General features: G+C 42.0%; 1 protein-coding gene across 2 annotated transcripts in view; it reads left to right on the top strand.

Annotated features, from left to right (window-relative positions):
• The window catches only part of SPIN1 (spindlin 1), a 71,666-nt gene that overhangs the window by 16,973 nt on the left and 38,814 nt on the right, over positions 1–15,879 (top strand). For both annotated transcript variants that reach the window (XM_058566055.1, XM_058566056.1), the window contains exon 2: positions 12,381–12,590. In XM_058566055.1, coding sequence (XP_058422038.1) covers positions 12,539–12,590 — 52 coding nt within the window. In that variant the 5' untranslated portion in view covers positions 12,381–12,538. The remainder of the gene's footprint in view (positions 1–12,380; positions 12,591–15,879) is intronic.

The raw sequence follows: 15,879 nt of genomic DNA, 5'->3' as shown, positions 1-15,879 counted from the left end.
AACATTCTGGTACCTGTTTCTTGCATGCTTTTTTCTGTTGGGTAGACTTAGGAGTAGAATTGCTGGGTCATATATTGTGCCTGTGTTCAGTGTTAGTAGATAATGCCAAACCTTTCCAAGTCGATATACCAGTTTCTGTCCCTACTACAGTGAATGCCTTCTTGTGGATCCACATCCTCCCCAATACTTGGCATTGTTGGTCTTTTTAAGTTTATTCATTCCAGTGGGTGTGTGGTTGTGTCTTACTCTGGTTCCTGCCTCCTAAGTTAGGTGTGGCCATGTGATTTGTCTTGGCCAGTGAAATGTGAGCAGAAGAGACTGCTCACAAACTTTTAAGAGCAGTGATGAGATTTGCCACATCCCCTTCCTCCTGCCTGTGATCATGTTTCCAGATGGAGCTTTCCAGATGGAGCTTTCCTCAGTATAGGTCTTATGTGTCTATGGTAAGCAGAGCGGAGAAGGACGCAGAGGAGACAGGGACGAGGGTGGAGAAAAGAGGGAGGGTGGAGAAAAGAGGGAGAGGAGGAAGATAGGGGTATGGTGAGTGGGTGTTTTGTCTTAAGCAAATAAGATTTCTGGAGTTGTTTGTAACCATAGTATACTTCTTAACCTGTCTTGACAGATAAACCTGTTTGTTTTTTAATAGACTTTATTTTTAAAAGCAGTTTTAGGTTCACAGCAAAATTGAGTAGAAAGTACAGAGTTCCCCTATAGGGCCTCGCCCCACACACAGACAGCCTCCCCCATTATCAACATCCTGCACTAGATTGTACATTTGTTAAAATTGATGAGCTTACATTGACTTATCATTATTATCCAAAGTCTGTAGTTTACCTTAAGGTTCATTCTTGACGTTGTATATTCTGTGAGGTTTTACAAATATGTAATAGGTATACACTATTGTAGTATCATACAGAATAATTTCACTGCTCTAAGAATCCTCTGTGCTCTGCCTTTTTGTTTTTTACTGATTTCTATTTTTATTATGGCCAGAACACTATATAATTAAAAGTTCATGAAAGTTTCTGAAGCTTGCTTTATGTCCCAGCATGTGATCAACTTTTGTAAACGTCCTGTATGTGCTTGGGAAGAATGTGCTTTTCCATTTTTTGGATGTAATGTTCTATATTTGTCTATATTGGTTTTTTGTTTTTTTTTTTTTTGGTGGGAGGAGGAAGATTATTCCTGAGCTAACGTCTGTTGCCAGTCTTCCTCTTTTTGCTTGAGGAAGATTGGCCCTGAGCTAACATCTGTGCCAGTCTTCCTCTGTTTTGTATGTGGGATGCCACCAGAGCATGGCTTGATGAGTGGTGCCTGGGATCCGAATCTGTAAATTCCAGGCCACTGAAGCGTGGAGTATGTAAACTTCACCACTATGCCGTCGGGCCGGCCCCTCTGCTTGGTCAGTCATGTTAAATTCTTCTACGTCCTTACTTATTTTTTCCTTTTGGTCTGCTGGTTGCATTGGTTACCAAGAGAAATGTGTTAATACTCTGATTTTCAGCTTGTTTCTCCTTAGCTCTGATGAGTTTTCTTTATATATTTTGAGGATATGTTAGGTGCATACATGTTTAGAATTGTATATCTTTCTCATCAGTTGAGTCTTTTAAAATCCCTGTGTCCCTCCTTAGGGCAAAAGCCCTAGAGGTGACGTCTCCTTACCCGAGTATCAGCGTAGCTGCGCTGTGTCCTTTGGCTGGTGTGTGCAGTGTGTGTCTTTCTTCCCTTTATTTCCAGTCTGTCTGTTTACTTACATATGGCATGATTCTCTTAACAATATATAGTTGGGGGGCCGGCCCCATGGCTTAGCGGTTAAGTGCGTGCGCTCTGCTGCTGGCGGCCCGGGTTCGGATCCTGGGTTCGCACCGATGCACCGCTTCTCTGGCCATGCTGTGGCGGCGTCCCACATATAGCAACTAGAAGAATGTGCAACTATGACATACAACTATCTACTGGGGCTTTGGGGGAAAAAAATAAATAAATAAAAAATTATAAAAAAAAAAAACAATATATAGTTGGAATTTTTAAAATCTAGTCTTGACAATATTTCTTATAATTGGAACATTTCGTTTATTGACGTTTCACAAAATAACTGCTGTAGTTGGGTTAACATCTGTTTTAATAAGTGCTTTCGGTTCATTGTACCTATTTTATGTGCCTTTTCCTCTCCTTTCTTGCCTTTCATGGGGTGCTTATTTTTTATTACCTTTTCTCTGTTAACTTGCAAGTTACTTAAAACATGCAGCTTTGACTTATCAAAATCTAATGTTTGGTTATTTTCCTCTCTTTCTTGCTGCTTGCACTCCATTTATCTCATTTTCACTTATGTACCACTGTTGCGCTGTTTTAATTCTGTGTGGTGTTGTTTTTTTTTTTTTTTTTTTTGGTGAGGAAGATCAGCCCTGACCTAACATCCAATGCTAATCCTCCTCTTTTTGCTGAGGAAGACTGGCCCTGGGCTAACATCTGTGCCCATCTTCCTCCACTTTATATGGGACGCCCCCACAGCATGGCCTGACAAGCGGTGCATCAGTGTGCGCCCAGGATCCGAACCTGTGAGTCCTGGGCCACCGCAGCAGAGCGCGCACACTTAACCGCTGTGCCACCGGGCCGGCCCCGTGTGTTTTGTCTCAACAGGTTAACTTCTGCAGTGGGTAGCCATTTAGATTTACCCTTTTCATCACTCTTGACTCCCTGCTGCACTTCCAGTCCTCCCTTTTCCAACATCGTCCTTCCTGAAGAGCACTCCTCGTGTCCCCCTGTTGTGTGACCGCTCCTAGTGAATTCTCTGTGTGTCAGTCTAACGGTGTCCTTGGTTGACCTTCCTGTTTGGAGGACGTTTCTGATGTGTATAGAGTTCTGACTTGTCAGTTTTCTTATCAGGTGTTGAAGGAAGTAATTGAATTACATCTTTAACTTCCATTCTCTCTATAAGAAGTAAACTGTCAGTTTAATATTTGCTTTCATGAATGGAATCTGTCTTACTTCATGCTTTTGTGATTTTTTTTTTTTTTGTCTTGGGTGTTAGCAGTTTTACTTTGATGTGTCTAGGTATATATTTCTTTTCATTTGTATTTTGTGTTTATAGGTTTTATTGAATCGTGGTCATGTCTTTCATTCTTTTGAAAAGTTCGCAGACATCATCTTTTAAAGTATTTCTGCTGTCCTGTCCCTCTGCCCCTTCTGAGGGTCCATTTAAACTCATTTTAGACCCTCCCAGTCTCCTACCCTTTCCATGCTTAATTCTGGATATTTTCTGCTGATCTCTCTTTGTTCACTAGTTTTTAGCAAGATTAGCCTACTGTTAAACTCATCCATTGAATATATTGTATTTTTTCGCTTCTGGAAAATCTGGTTCTTTGATAGTTTTCTACCAAAGTTTTCTATCTTGTAGCTTATGTCTTTGAACATAAGCTTACAGTTAGGTTTTTTTTTTTTTAATAATTTTATTTATTCCTGTACCTTTTTCCCCCAGCTTACATTAAAGTGTGATTTTGCAACTCCAATGCCTGGCAGCTCTGTGGGTCTGCTTTTTTTTTTTTTTTTTTTTTTTTTTGGTGAGGAAGATTGGCCCTGAGCTAACGTCTGTTGCCAATTTTCCTGTTTTGCTTGAGGAAGGTTGTTGCTGAGCTAACATCTGTGCCAGTCTTTCTCTACTTGATATATAAGATCCTGCCACGTCATGGCTTGATGAGAGGTGTACGTCTGTGCCTGGGATCCGAACCCGCGAACCCAGGCCGCCAAAGCAGAGCGCGTGAACTTAACCACTGTGCCACTGGGCCAGCCCTTGGGTCTGCTTATTTTTTGTTTCTTACCTGTTGTTTCTGCTAGTTTTTATTTTGTCTCCTTGTTGGCTAGTTTGCATGTGTGTGCATGTTTGCACATGCCGATTACATTTTAAAAATCGTTTGAAATAATTTGGGGCCTGGAGTGGTGGTTATATAGAGAGGATTTATGCTTGCTTCTGATGGTATCTGAGGGAGTGGGCAGTCTGGGGTCACCTCAGCTGAGTCTTAGGGTACAGATGAGTTGGACGCTGGGCTGAGTTCTTAGCTCTGGCTTCTTCCCGTTCCTCCAGCTCCTGAGCGCAGTTCAGGATTCCGGCTCACAGCAACATGGGTTCACCAGCTCCCTCCTTCCTCTGATAGTCCCTGGCTTCTGGTCTGTGGCTCCTTGCTTTGCAAAGCTGTCAGCCTTTCAGCTGCTCCTTAGCACTTGTCCTCGCTCTCAGGGGCAAAAGTAGCTCCATATATGGAGTTTACCTCCCTAGATCCTGCCTCCGAGCGTGCCTGCCTTCACGGTCTTGGAGCCCTCAGGCATGTGTTTAGTGTGTGTTCGAGTACCTGTCAAGGCAGTTTTCAGTCCTATACAGAAGTCAAGACGACAGTGTAGAAGAGCCCCTTGTCTCCTTGACACCACTCCTTGATGTCTTCCTGGCTTCCCACACGACAAGATGTTTCAGGCTCCTCATGGGTTTCCTGCCCCTGAGCTGGAGTTAACCATTTCTGTAAGAAATCGTGCTTCCTGACAGTTTTTGTTAGGGCTCTTCTTTTAGGTTTTCGTTTGGTTTTCTAGCTTCCAGGAGAGTGGTCTAAGTGACCATTCTGTCACTACCGGGAGTTGTCCGTTCTTTGCATTGATGCCTGCAGGTGGCCTTTAAAGACCCCTCAAGGATTCAGAGTTGCTTGTTGCCAGTGGTTTTCGGCAGGGGTGTTGTGCCGTGGCCTTTTGGCAATTTGGTGAAACCTGTGGGTGCCTTCTCGGATTGTTTCTGAATACAATAAATAAATTACAAGGGATCACAAAAGAAATCAATTATATTTAAATAGTTATAAAAATATGAAGACAATTTTAATGTAGTAATATGGTTTCTTTATTAATATTTTAAGTGAGAAGACAGTGTTGTTAGCAAACAGGTAATTAAAATTTTGTATTCTAAGATACTAAAATGATGTTTTTTTTTTTTAATATAATTATTTATTTATTTATTTATTTTCCCCCCAAAGCCCCAGTAGATAGTTGTATGTCATAGTTGCACATCTTTCTAGCTGCTGCATGTGGGACGCGGCCTCAGCATGGCTGGAGAAGCAATGCGTCAGTGCACGCCCGGAATCCAAACCCGGGCCGCCAGCATTGGAGCGCGAGCACTTAACCGCTAGGCCACGGGGCCGGCCCTAAAATGACGGTTTTTGCTGCTTATAAAAAAATTAATTGGTCTTTGGCTTGTTTCCTTGCACATATTGATCAACAAATAATTGATGATAGAGAATACTAGAGAACATTGTAGATCTGTGTCACTCCTGGCACAGTGGCTGCCCAGAGGGAGGTTGCACTTCCCAGGCTGAGGCACCGTCCTCCACACAGCTGCCCTCACTGTAGACACCAGCCACAAGCTCGGGGCCCCCAAGCCTCCCAAAGCTCACACCAACTGGCTACACATTCAGGGGTTTCCACGACCCTCGCAGGTTCGATAATTTGCTAGAACAACTGGCAGAACTCAAGCAAGTGTTGTACTTTTGATTACAGTTTCATTATGGTAGAAAAGGGTCCAAAGCAGGACCAGCCGAAAGAAAACACGCGTGGGGCAAGGCCTGGGAGAGCTCCAAATGGGAAGCTTCTAGTCCTCTTGCGTGGAGCCCTGAGCATCACCCTCCTGCCTGCGGATGTGTAACTGTGCGTGGAATCCGAGGATTGTTGACCAGGGACGTTCATTCCAGCTTCGTTGTCCAGTTTCTATTGGGGTTTCATTCACGGAGGCGTGACTGATGGAATCATTGGCCGTGAGGTTGAACTCCATCTCTAGCTTCCGTCCCTGGAAGTCTGGCTGCTAGCATGGGGTTCAACGTCCCGATCCTCTAATCCCATAATTGATCTTTCTGATGTGGCTACCCCCCATCCTGAGTTGTCTTGTTAGCATAAACCGTCTAGAGATCCACCAGGAATCAGACTCCTGTCACTCAGGAAATGCCAAGGATTTAGAGAGTAAGTCCCAGGAACTGAGACAAGGGCCAGCCAAACTCTTTGTTGTGTAACAGTCACCCATTCTGCTTTCACAGTTTCATGACTAATGACCTGATGGCTCATCCACTCTGGTCATGTCTGTTCTGTGGCAGGCCTAGTAACTTAATTTAGAAGTAGTTGATGAATTTAAAAGCTATTTCGAGATCTGCAACAAATGCAGTGGGATGGAAGGATCTGTAATTTCTTGCTGAGAAAGTCAGAGGTACTAGTAATAATACTGTAGTACAGTGCATGCATTTATGATGGAAGGAAGTGCTATATTTCGGGTGAAGGTTAAGAAAATGAATATAGAATTTTTCCCTCATCCAAAGTCATAATACCTGTGAATTTTGTCCAAGCTTAAGAGCTCCTGTATTAGAACTTGGTGTTCAAATGTTTATTGATTTAGGCTGTTTAATAATTATGTTTATATTGATGTGAGAGATTGGGGCTCTGAAGGCCTTTCAGATATCCACTTAGAATGTGTTATAGCCAAACACTCGGTAATTAACAATGCAGTATTCAGACTGAGCCCTTCATTTTCATCTTGAGGTTTTAGCCAAAGGGACGTTGTCTTGAGGCCTCTAGAACGTTGTCTTGAGGAACCATCCATTGAAAGATTTGTGATAGAACTTTATAGTAAATTCTTTTAGGTACCTGGGAAAGTTTTAAGTTGTATTCCAGTGCTTTTTCTTTCCAGATTTACAAAATCTAAAACCATTGACCCTTTTGCTCTTTTAACGTTTTGTTGTGAAAATTTTCAAGCATATAGAAAAGTTGAAATGCGATAGTCTTCCCTTACCCATGGGGGATGTGTTCCAGAACCCCCCAGTGGATGCCTGAAACCAAGGATAGTACTGAAACCTATATGTACAATGTTTTTTCCTATACATACGTACGTACGATAGTTTAACTTATAAATTAGGCACAACAGGAGATTAACAACGATTAACAATAAAAGAGAACAGTTCTAACAATATACTGTAATAAAAGTTTGGTGAATGTGGTCTCTCTCTCAAAATATTTTATTGTCCCATACTCTTCTTGTGACACTGTGATGTGATACAGTGCGTATATGATGAGATGAAGGGAGGCGAGGGAGGTAGGCATTGTGACGTAGTGTTATTTTCGGACTGTAGTTGACCTCGAGTAACTGAAGCTGTGGAAAGTGAAACTATGGATGAGGGGAACTACTCTGGGCAATTTGAACATCTGTATACTCAGCACCCAGACTCAGGAACTGCAAATATTTTGCCATCTTTTCTTAATCTATGTTTAAAAATCATGTGTTAGGAAGTAAGTTACAGACTTCTGAGCATCTGCAGTAAACACGTGTTGTTGCCACCAGGTCCTGACTTGGCTCCTCTCCTCCCTCCGTGGTTTTTTTCCCCAGACTATATTAAATTTTGTATAGGTAGAAAAGTTGGAGCTCTAGCCAGGTTATATGTGTAACTGTTTTACCCTCCATGGAGATTCACTTGCTCACATTTTGCTGTACTCACATTTTTGTTGTTCAGCCATTTGCAAGTTGCAATAAATTGCAGGCATCATGACATTTAGTAAAATAAGTATATTTTTCTTTGTAACTACATCATAATTAACAAAATTATTTCTTATCTAATATTTAGGCCGTATTCAGATTTTAGCCTTATGTCCTTCATGTAAATGTATGTGATAACATGCATGTCTCCCACATGCTGAACCCTCTGTGACGACAGCCTCAGACAGCTCATCGGCAGCCCAGGCTTCAGCTGACACTCGGTGTGTTTGCCTGGTAGTGCTCCTCTGTACTTTTCCATTAGGTGTTCAGGGGTTGAGACTTCTTTGGGACTTAGCATTTTTGCTTAAACAGTTTTAGAAATTTGTTTTCTTTTTATCAATAGCACTTTTTGCTGATAGCAACTGGCAGCAAATATTTTGATATGTAACTTCTACTTTGTGTTTATTACTGTTTTTGTATCTGAAATGTTGAAACACTCATTTCTTAACCTCTTTGGAGACAGAACACAGTCTCACTGATGTTGTGGTGCCCTCTTCCTTTATGGGAACCATCTGTGTGTTTACTTTTCAAATAGGAAATATATCTCAGCAATGCTCTGTGCCATCTGTATGTCCACGCGTGTGCTATTTTAACTTCTGTGCCACGGTGTCTTAATTTCCAAAATGGAACAGTTATAGCATGTGCCTCCTGGTGGTTGTGAGGAGTCTGAGTTAATGCCTGTACGTAGTGTGTGATACACAGCATGCGCTTGGGGACACTTACTTTTCTGTGAAAATCTCGTGATCCCCTTTGAGATCATCACAGAAGGAGAATTTTGAGTTTCAAAGCTAAATTCGTGATGCTTTTTAAAGATGTTAGCAAAATTGGAATCCTGGATAGCTAGCTTTGTTTAATAAAGATGGACTTAGCAAAGGAAAATCCAGGATCTTTTTTCCCCAACATTTTATTATGAAAAATTTCAAATAGCCATAAAAATTCAAAGAATAACGTTATTATACCCTTTCACCTAGGTTCAAAAATTAATATTTTGCCATTTCACTTTATTCTTTATGTATGTTGTTTTCTTTGCCTGAACCAGTTGAAATTCACTTGTGACATTATGAGTCTGCTGCTCGAAATTTCAGCGTGCGTTTCTTAAGTATAATCTCTTGCGTAACCACAGTGTCATTATTGTGCTTTTACAGGTCAGTCATAGTTCCATGTCGTCTGCGATTTAGTCCCTGTCCACACTCGTCTTAAATGTCTTCTGCAGCTCGTCCCTCAGCCGTCCATTCAGGGTTGGCTCCCTGTGTTTAATTGCTGTCTCCCTGTAGCCTCTTCATCTAGAACAGTGTGTCTATCTTTTTTCTTTTTTATGATGCTGACTTTTTGAAGAGTGTGGCCCAGTTGTCTTGTAGAAGCTTCTCACTTGCTCCTCCATCATCTGTAAACTGGACATTAGGTCTAGAGGCTTGAGTAGATGAGGTAAAGCGTTTTTGACAGTGCTTTGTGAGTGGTGTGGTGTGCCATGCGTCACTCACCTCAGGAAGCCTGTATAGTGTGGTTGGCTCCCTGTTAATGGTGCTGGACTGTGATCCCCCATCGTAAAGCAGCACTCACAATCAGTGGGTAATGGCGCGATCTTTTGGTGCCATGCAGGACTGTTCTCCAGCAGCCTGTCGCCCAGTGGTGTCAGCATCTCTTGGGTCTCTGAATACAGGACTGTCTTTTTTATGGCCTTGAAATTAAGCTCCATTTGACATTTCCTGTAATACTTGAAAAAAACTTTTGAAACTCCTGCTATCCTAGAGATAATGAGATTTTGCTTTGTTAGCATTTAAAGTGTTTAAAAATTTTTTTCCTTTAGTTTGTCTTATTTACTAATTTAACCACTCAGTAGAATAACTTAAGATTAAGTTTTGCCCTTTCCAGTCAGAAGAGAAGGAGATTTGTTTTGGGAAACCTTCAATTCCCTGCAGGTTTCAAAGCATATTATATGGCAAATGTTGAATCAGAACAAAGCCAGGGTTCTGTTAGTTAGCTCTCTGCAGGGTTTGCCTTTTGCTCCGTCTCTACATTTTTCTGCTCTTAGTGGAGTTGGGATAAAATTAGGCAGTTGTAATATTAATTACAACTCAAAAATGGGGAAGGACTTGCATCTGACATTTTGTGTTCCTACATTATTCTAAAATCTCCTTGTGTCCTCCCCCTGCACCTCTTCCTTTAACTAGCGTCTTATGCTTTTATAAAGTATAACAAACCTTGAAAATTTTAATGAAGTGGTAAGCAGTAGGAAATATTACAAGATAAGCTTAAATCTGCTAGTGAGAATGGTGCACACTCTATAGAATATCAGTAAGCTAAATTTTTCATGTTATAGAGCCAATTTAATTTATAAAGTTAGGATACATTGATATTTGTGTAGATTTTTCAATCTTTCAATCAAAGATTTTTCAATCTTTGAAGTAGCTTTGTAAAGAGGAGGAGAGGGCATGGAGTCATGGGATGTTTTTAAAATTGAGAAATACTTCAGCATTTGTTGTATGCCAATGGGAATATTCTAGTAGTAAGGGGGAAATTGATAGCGAAGGCAGAGATGGGAGCGATACCACAAAAGGGTTGAGCTTAAATATGGTCACCAGCTCTTGCAGGAGCAGAGGGTACCAGTCATGTGGTGAATTTGGTGGTGGGAAGGTGAGCACCTGTCTTTCCCAGCAGAGGGCACGCTTACCTGCTGAGGGTGGGGTAGTGCTGTCCAGTGCCTGCTTGAAACAGGAGGTGATCAGTTTGAAGTTTCTCAGCCACACTCAGTGGCTGAAGTTGTGGGCGCAGTAGGCAGGGAGTGGGTTAGGGCTTTGCCACAGAAGTGACAGGAAGAGAAGGGAGAGAAGTGGAGAAAACCAAGGGCGTCACTCTGGCGCTGAGCCTCCGTGGAATTGGAGCAGAGGCGGAGGGGGGGGAAGGTTAGTCCCCAAGGAAGAGAGCAGGACCGTGAGGAGAGGGTCAGGCCGTGGATGGAGGTAGTGGTTGCCTCCAGGAGTGTGGGTGTAGGGAAAGGTGAATGGTCAGAGGTGGTTTTGCATGTGAGACGCTTGAGTCAGCGACTCCAGAGGTGTTGCAGTCCTTGGTGATGAGCAGGTACCTGCAGTGGGTGGGGACTTGGAAGTGAGGGTGTCGGAGAACCGAGGGGCAGGTTGTTGAAAGGATCATATGTTGCCAGGTATGTGATGAGAATAGTGATGGAAAGCTAGTAAACCAGGTACCAAAGTCTTCAAAAGTGGTGTAGACGCTAGAGTATTAACAGGTAGATGTCTGCAGTGAAGAGGGTTGGCTCTTATCAGTGTTGCTGTGGCTCGTGCCTCCACGCTGGGTGTTGGGTAGGGGAGATGTGTGGGTGTAGGCAGCGGGAATACAAACAGCCACCTCGGAGAGAGCTGCTGGCCAGGGAGACTGTAGACAGGCTTCCTGAAGACAGACTGCCTTCTGGAGGCAGTGGAGCAGGTGGGGCAGACAGGGGGAGAGGCGGGAGGGTAGGTCAGTGTGGAGGCTTTGAGTGAGGGAAGCTGAGATGCTGCTGCTGGAAGAGGTAGAGGGCTGCAGGCCCTCCGCAGCTGTCGGATGGACTTTTAGGGAGAGATGGTGACCAGCTAGTTGTCATGCCAGCCTAGGCTGTCTCCCTAGGCGCCAGGGACGGGGTGGCAGGCTGTGCCGCTCTTAGGAAGCACACCTCCAGGAGAGGCGCTGCTCCCGTGTTCCTCGGGGTGTTGCTTATCGCTACTCGAGAGCCGTCTGTTTTCCTTCCTTGTCTTGTGCACCGTCTCCCTCCTACCTGAGCTCCAGACACTAGGCGCTCAGTGAAGATCACTGAATGCATTCATCGTAAAATCCATGAGTCTTTAAATCTGTCCTCCTTGAATATTAAAGGTTTTATATAGGTAAGAATTTTTACCAGTTAAACTGATTCCTCTCTCCCTCATTAATTAAGATTTTAAATTATTTTAACTATTAGTAATAGCAATTAAATAGTAAATGTAAATATAAATAAAAAGTAAATAAATGTAACTAATTTTGTTACATTTCAGTCTCTAGAGAATTAATTCAGCATTTCCTCCTATTCTTACACCTGTGAACACCGGCGGTAAGTTGTAGGCCTGAAGACTGGCACTTGAGACCTGAGGGGTCAGCTGCTTCAGGGAAGTTTGCAGTCGACGTTTCATGTCGTGTGAGAATATGTCTCCACAGATGTTTTGCTGTGTGGACTGTAAACTGGACCAAATTTTATGTAAATGATGAGCTGCTTCCATAAAATGACTTAACTTTTGCATGAGTGTGGACGTTTCTTTGAGGCTTCTCCAGAGTTACTGGGTCTTTTCCTCTGGTTTCTGGAAGCTTGAGAGCAGGAAGAGACTGCATTGCCTTGGTGGTTATAACCCCTTCTCTTGCCCAAGGCGGCTGGCTCACTCACCTTTCTCCAGCTGGGTGCTGCCTCCCCTCCAGCTGCTTTTCCACCCTGCCCCACCCCGGGACCTCGCCCCCTCACCTGCCCACCCGCCCCCTCTCGCTGGGTCTTTGTGTCCCGTCACGGAGGTGGCCATGCCGGTCCAAATCTTTTCTGGCAGCAGAATGGGTCAGGCCGTGGGGGAAGCCGCACACTGGGTTGTTCCGGGTGATCTCTGAGGACTGCACTTTTCCTCATGAGAGGGTCTAGCACCTCCTTTTCTCCCTGCTCTGTGCTGTCCTAGGCACTTGGGGCCAAGGAAATAAGGTTGATTGCTTCTGGGTGAAGTGCGTTTTAGCTAATGTTAAGTTTAAAATTGTATGTCGTGTTTGATGGCTTACTTGGAGAATTTTGCTCTTGTGATACTCTAGTAATATGAACTATTATTTCAATATTTTACAGAGTGCTTATGATTTCATGTATTTTTGCTGAACTTGTAAAAGAGGAACTTGGATGATGGATTAACAAGAACACTGAAATTCTGTGAAAAGTTTCAAATTGGAGCATATTGAATTTTCACCCTAGTCCAGCAGCTCTGCTGCTGACGTAAATACAGATGAATGAAGACCCCATTCGGGAAGACACCTGGCCAGCGGTCCAGAGCTGATGCAGGTAGGCAGTGCGCTTCCACACATACTTGAGTCCGATAAATGTAAAGCAGTTGTCCAGTTGAGGAATACTTGCACATCATAAGTCCTGGAGATTTGCTGTTTTTAAGGCTTTGTGATTTCCGGTATTTCATGCACATATACATGTGAATAACCAGGTTTAGTTTCTTGAAAGGCAGGGATCATGTTAATTTTTTTTCCTGTGGTCTCACCTTCCAGCAGGTTATAGATGTCCAGTAAATTTAGTAAGTGAATTGTGAATACCTATTTAATAGGATTGTGGTAAATAAAGGACTTGTCATTTCTTTTTGAAAGAAGTGAAAGTGAGGTGAGTAGATGAGTGTTAGATTTAGTGAGATTTACGGTGATTTTAAGGGAAAAAAACAGGTTTTTGTATATTTATTTGAAAGAATTTTACTGGAATGAAATGTATAGAAGTGAAATGAATATTTAATAGAAATTTTTATTTTTGTGACACACAGCTAATGCAGTAGTCCTCCCTTATCTTTGGGAGATACGTTCCAAGACCCCGGTGGATGTCTGAAACCGTGGATAGTACCGAACCCTATATGTACTGTGTTTTTTCCTATACGTACATATTTGAGGTGAGACAGCAAAACTAGCACAAATTTCTTTTTCCTCCTTCACAATTTCGCAGGTAGAAGATTCGTTCTTACTGTAGGTCTTAGCAAGCTCTGCATACAATTTTTTCTCCTTATTAAGTTCAGAACTTTCACCTTTTCACTTAAAGGAAGCATTTTACAGCTTCTCTTTGGCATATCCGAATTGCCAGCATCACTTCCCTTGCCCTTTGGGGCCGTTATTAAGTAAAATAAGGTTGACTTGATCACAAGTACTGTGATACCTCGACAGTTGATCTGATAACCCAGGTGGCTGCTAAGTGACTGACAGGCAGGTGGCGGTCTGCAGTGTGGATTTGCTGGACAAAGGGATGATTCACGTCCTGGGCGGGATGGAGTGAGATGGCACAAGATTTCATCACACCACTCAAAAAGGTGTGCAGTTTAAAACTTGTTTATTTCTGGGATTTTCCATGTAATATTTTTGGACCGCAGTTGACCGTGGGTAACTGAAACTGTGGAACATGAAACCATGGATGAGGGGGCACTACTGTACAAGTAGAATAGAAGTTTAGGTTTTGCATGATTTTTACCTACCCCGAAAACAAAGGAAATCTTATAGGTTACACAATAAATAGGTAAGTGATATTTTCTCCAGGACTTATGTTCTTCTCCATTCCAGAAATACATTTGAACATTGAAAAAAGTCTGTCATAACGTTTTAAGGTTTTTTGATAAATGAATCTGAGAATTATACTAGCAAAATTATTATTAATTTTACAGAAATGGTTGCTAGGGGATTTAGAACTATTTTTTATAGTATTTGGAATTCCTTTGTAGAAGAACCACAGGGATTATGATTTTTAAGTACCCCTTATCTCTTTTTGATTTTAGTTCCTCTTTTATAAAGATAATATTAATTTAGCTGTTCAATATTTGTCCATAAGATCAACTTGCAGTAGTGACGGCAGACTGAAGTGTAAGTCATCTGGGAGTTTCTTGTTCAGATCCCAGCTCTCGTCATCTCTGTCCTGCTCTCTCGTTAGCTGTTTAAGCACGGGTGTATTTCCTATCTCCTTGAGCCTTGGTTTTCTTGTCTGAACAGTGGGACTGTTACAGTGTGTACCTGTTGGGGTCATCATGAAGAAAAACGAGCGTGTGTGCCTAGCTGCTTAGCCAGGTGCCTAGCACATTATAGTTGGTCTATTGAAAGCATTAATATTGTCGATCATACTGTTTACAATAAAGTATTTTTTATTTCATCTCATTAGTTGCAAAAATTGCTGTCAGGTTTTGTTGGTCAATAAACCTCCCACGTTTCTGTCGTTTGAAATAGTAATTTATTTTCTAAAGTTTTTATGCACACTATTCCAAATTCAACATTCCAATTTTCTTTATTGATTTTGAAGTCATCTTGTTGGGAGTTGATCAAGCTGATTAAAGTGATGTGTAGTGTGGTGTAAGTAACCAAAGGAGCTAACCAAGGGAGGTTACTGTTTTTAAGGGAGAGATTGTTAATCCCAGCCAGTACTTTGAGCTTGTATGTTCTTATTCTTCGATATTTCTTAGAGCATGTGGCGCAGGGTAGAGACAGAGTAGGTACTCTGTAAATTCGGGCTGCCCCGTCATTAGCTAGTTTACCATATGAGCCCATGGGTCATTTATTGTTTTTCACTGTTGTGTAGTATAACCCAATTTAGAAAGATTGCTGATCCCTTGATAAGTATTATTTATAAAATTGTCTTAATCATTCTTCCTGTTAACATAGACCAAGGTCTGTTGCTTTTAAATCCCTGTATCAGTAACTATAAAGTGCCCATTTACAAATAAAGAAAATTCACCCCAGAAGGGGGTTTCTTTTTCTCATGCAACAAGCAGCCCAGGGAGGCATTCCAGAGTTGGTATGGTGGCTCTTCTGTCCTCTGCTGGTACCATCTCAAAGGTGGTAGGTGGGGACTTTGACAAGTAGGGCTCCTAGGGCGTCTGTCTTCGTCTGTGGGCTGTTGCACAGCTGGACTTATTATGTGAAGGCTCCCGGAGCAAATACCCCAAGAAAGAGAGGCCCAGCTGCATGGTCTCTTCTGTGGGAGCCTCGGAAATCAGACAGATTCACTTCTGCCTTCTGTGCGTGGAGGCAGTCACACAGGCCCGCCCAGGCTCAAGGAGGGAGCGTGTGCTTTGCTTGATGGGAGCAACATCAAAGAATTTGTGGCTGTGTTTTAAAACCGCCACAGTGGTAAATAGATTGCATAGGCAACTCCCAATACTTGACACAGAGCATGAGTGATCAATAAAAATTTGAAAATTGAATTTTTATATTCTCTTTATATATCTAGTTCAACATATTAGGGATTACTATTTTAAAAGTAACTTAGGTGTATCTATATAATTGTTGGAGTTTAATTGGTTACTGAAGTAGTAGTTTATATATATCTAATGACATTGGGCAGCAAGTCCTATTACATGATAACTTTTTTTATATATTTTTTCCCTAGAATTAGCTTCTATTTTTACTAGTTTACCAACGGTTGCAGTTTTTCTCCTTTAATGACATACTTGAATCATACCAGTAGGTACAGGGAATGATAATAGTAGATATCCATGTACCTGACACTCAGGTGTAACAACTATTTTTGCTATGTTTAATTCAAATATTTCAAAAACGTTGATTTTATTTTTATCAAATTAATAAAAAATCACAGTTGAAAGTAT

Source organism: Diceros bicornis, chromosome 22, assembly GCF_020826845.1.
Source record: "Diceros bicornis minor isolate mBicDic1 chromosome 22, mDicBic1.mat.cur, whole genome shotgun sequence".
Classification (NCBI taxonomy): Eukaryota; Metazoa; Chordata; class Mammalia; order Perissodactyla; family Rhinocerotidae; genus Diceros; species Diceros bicornis.
The sequence above is the reverse complement of the archived record's forward strand: the minus strand, read 5'-3'. Positions and strand labels throughout refer to the sequence as shown.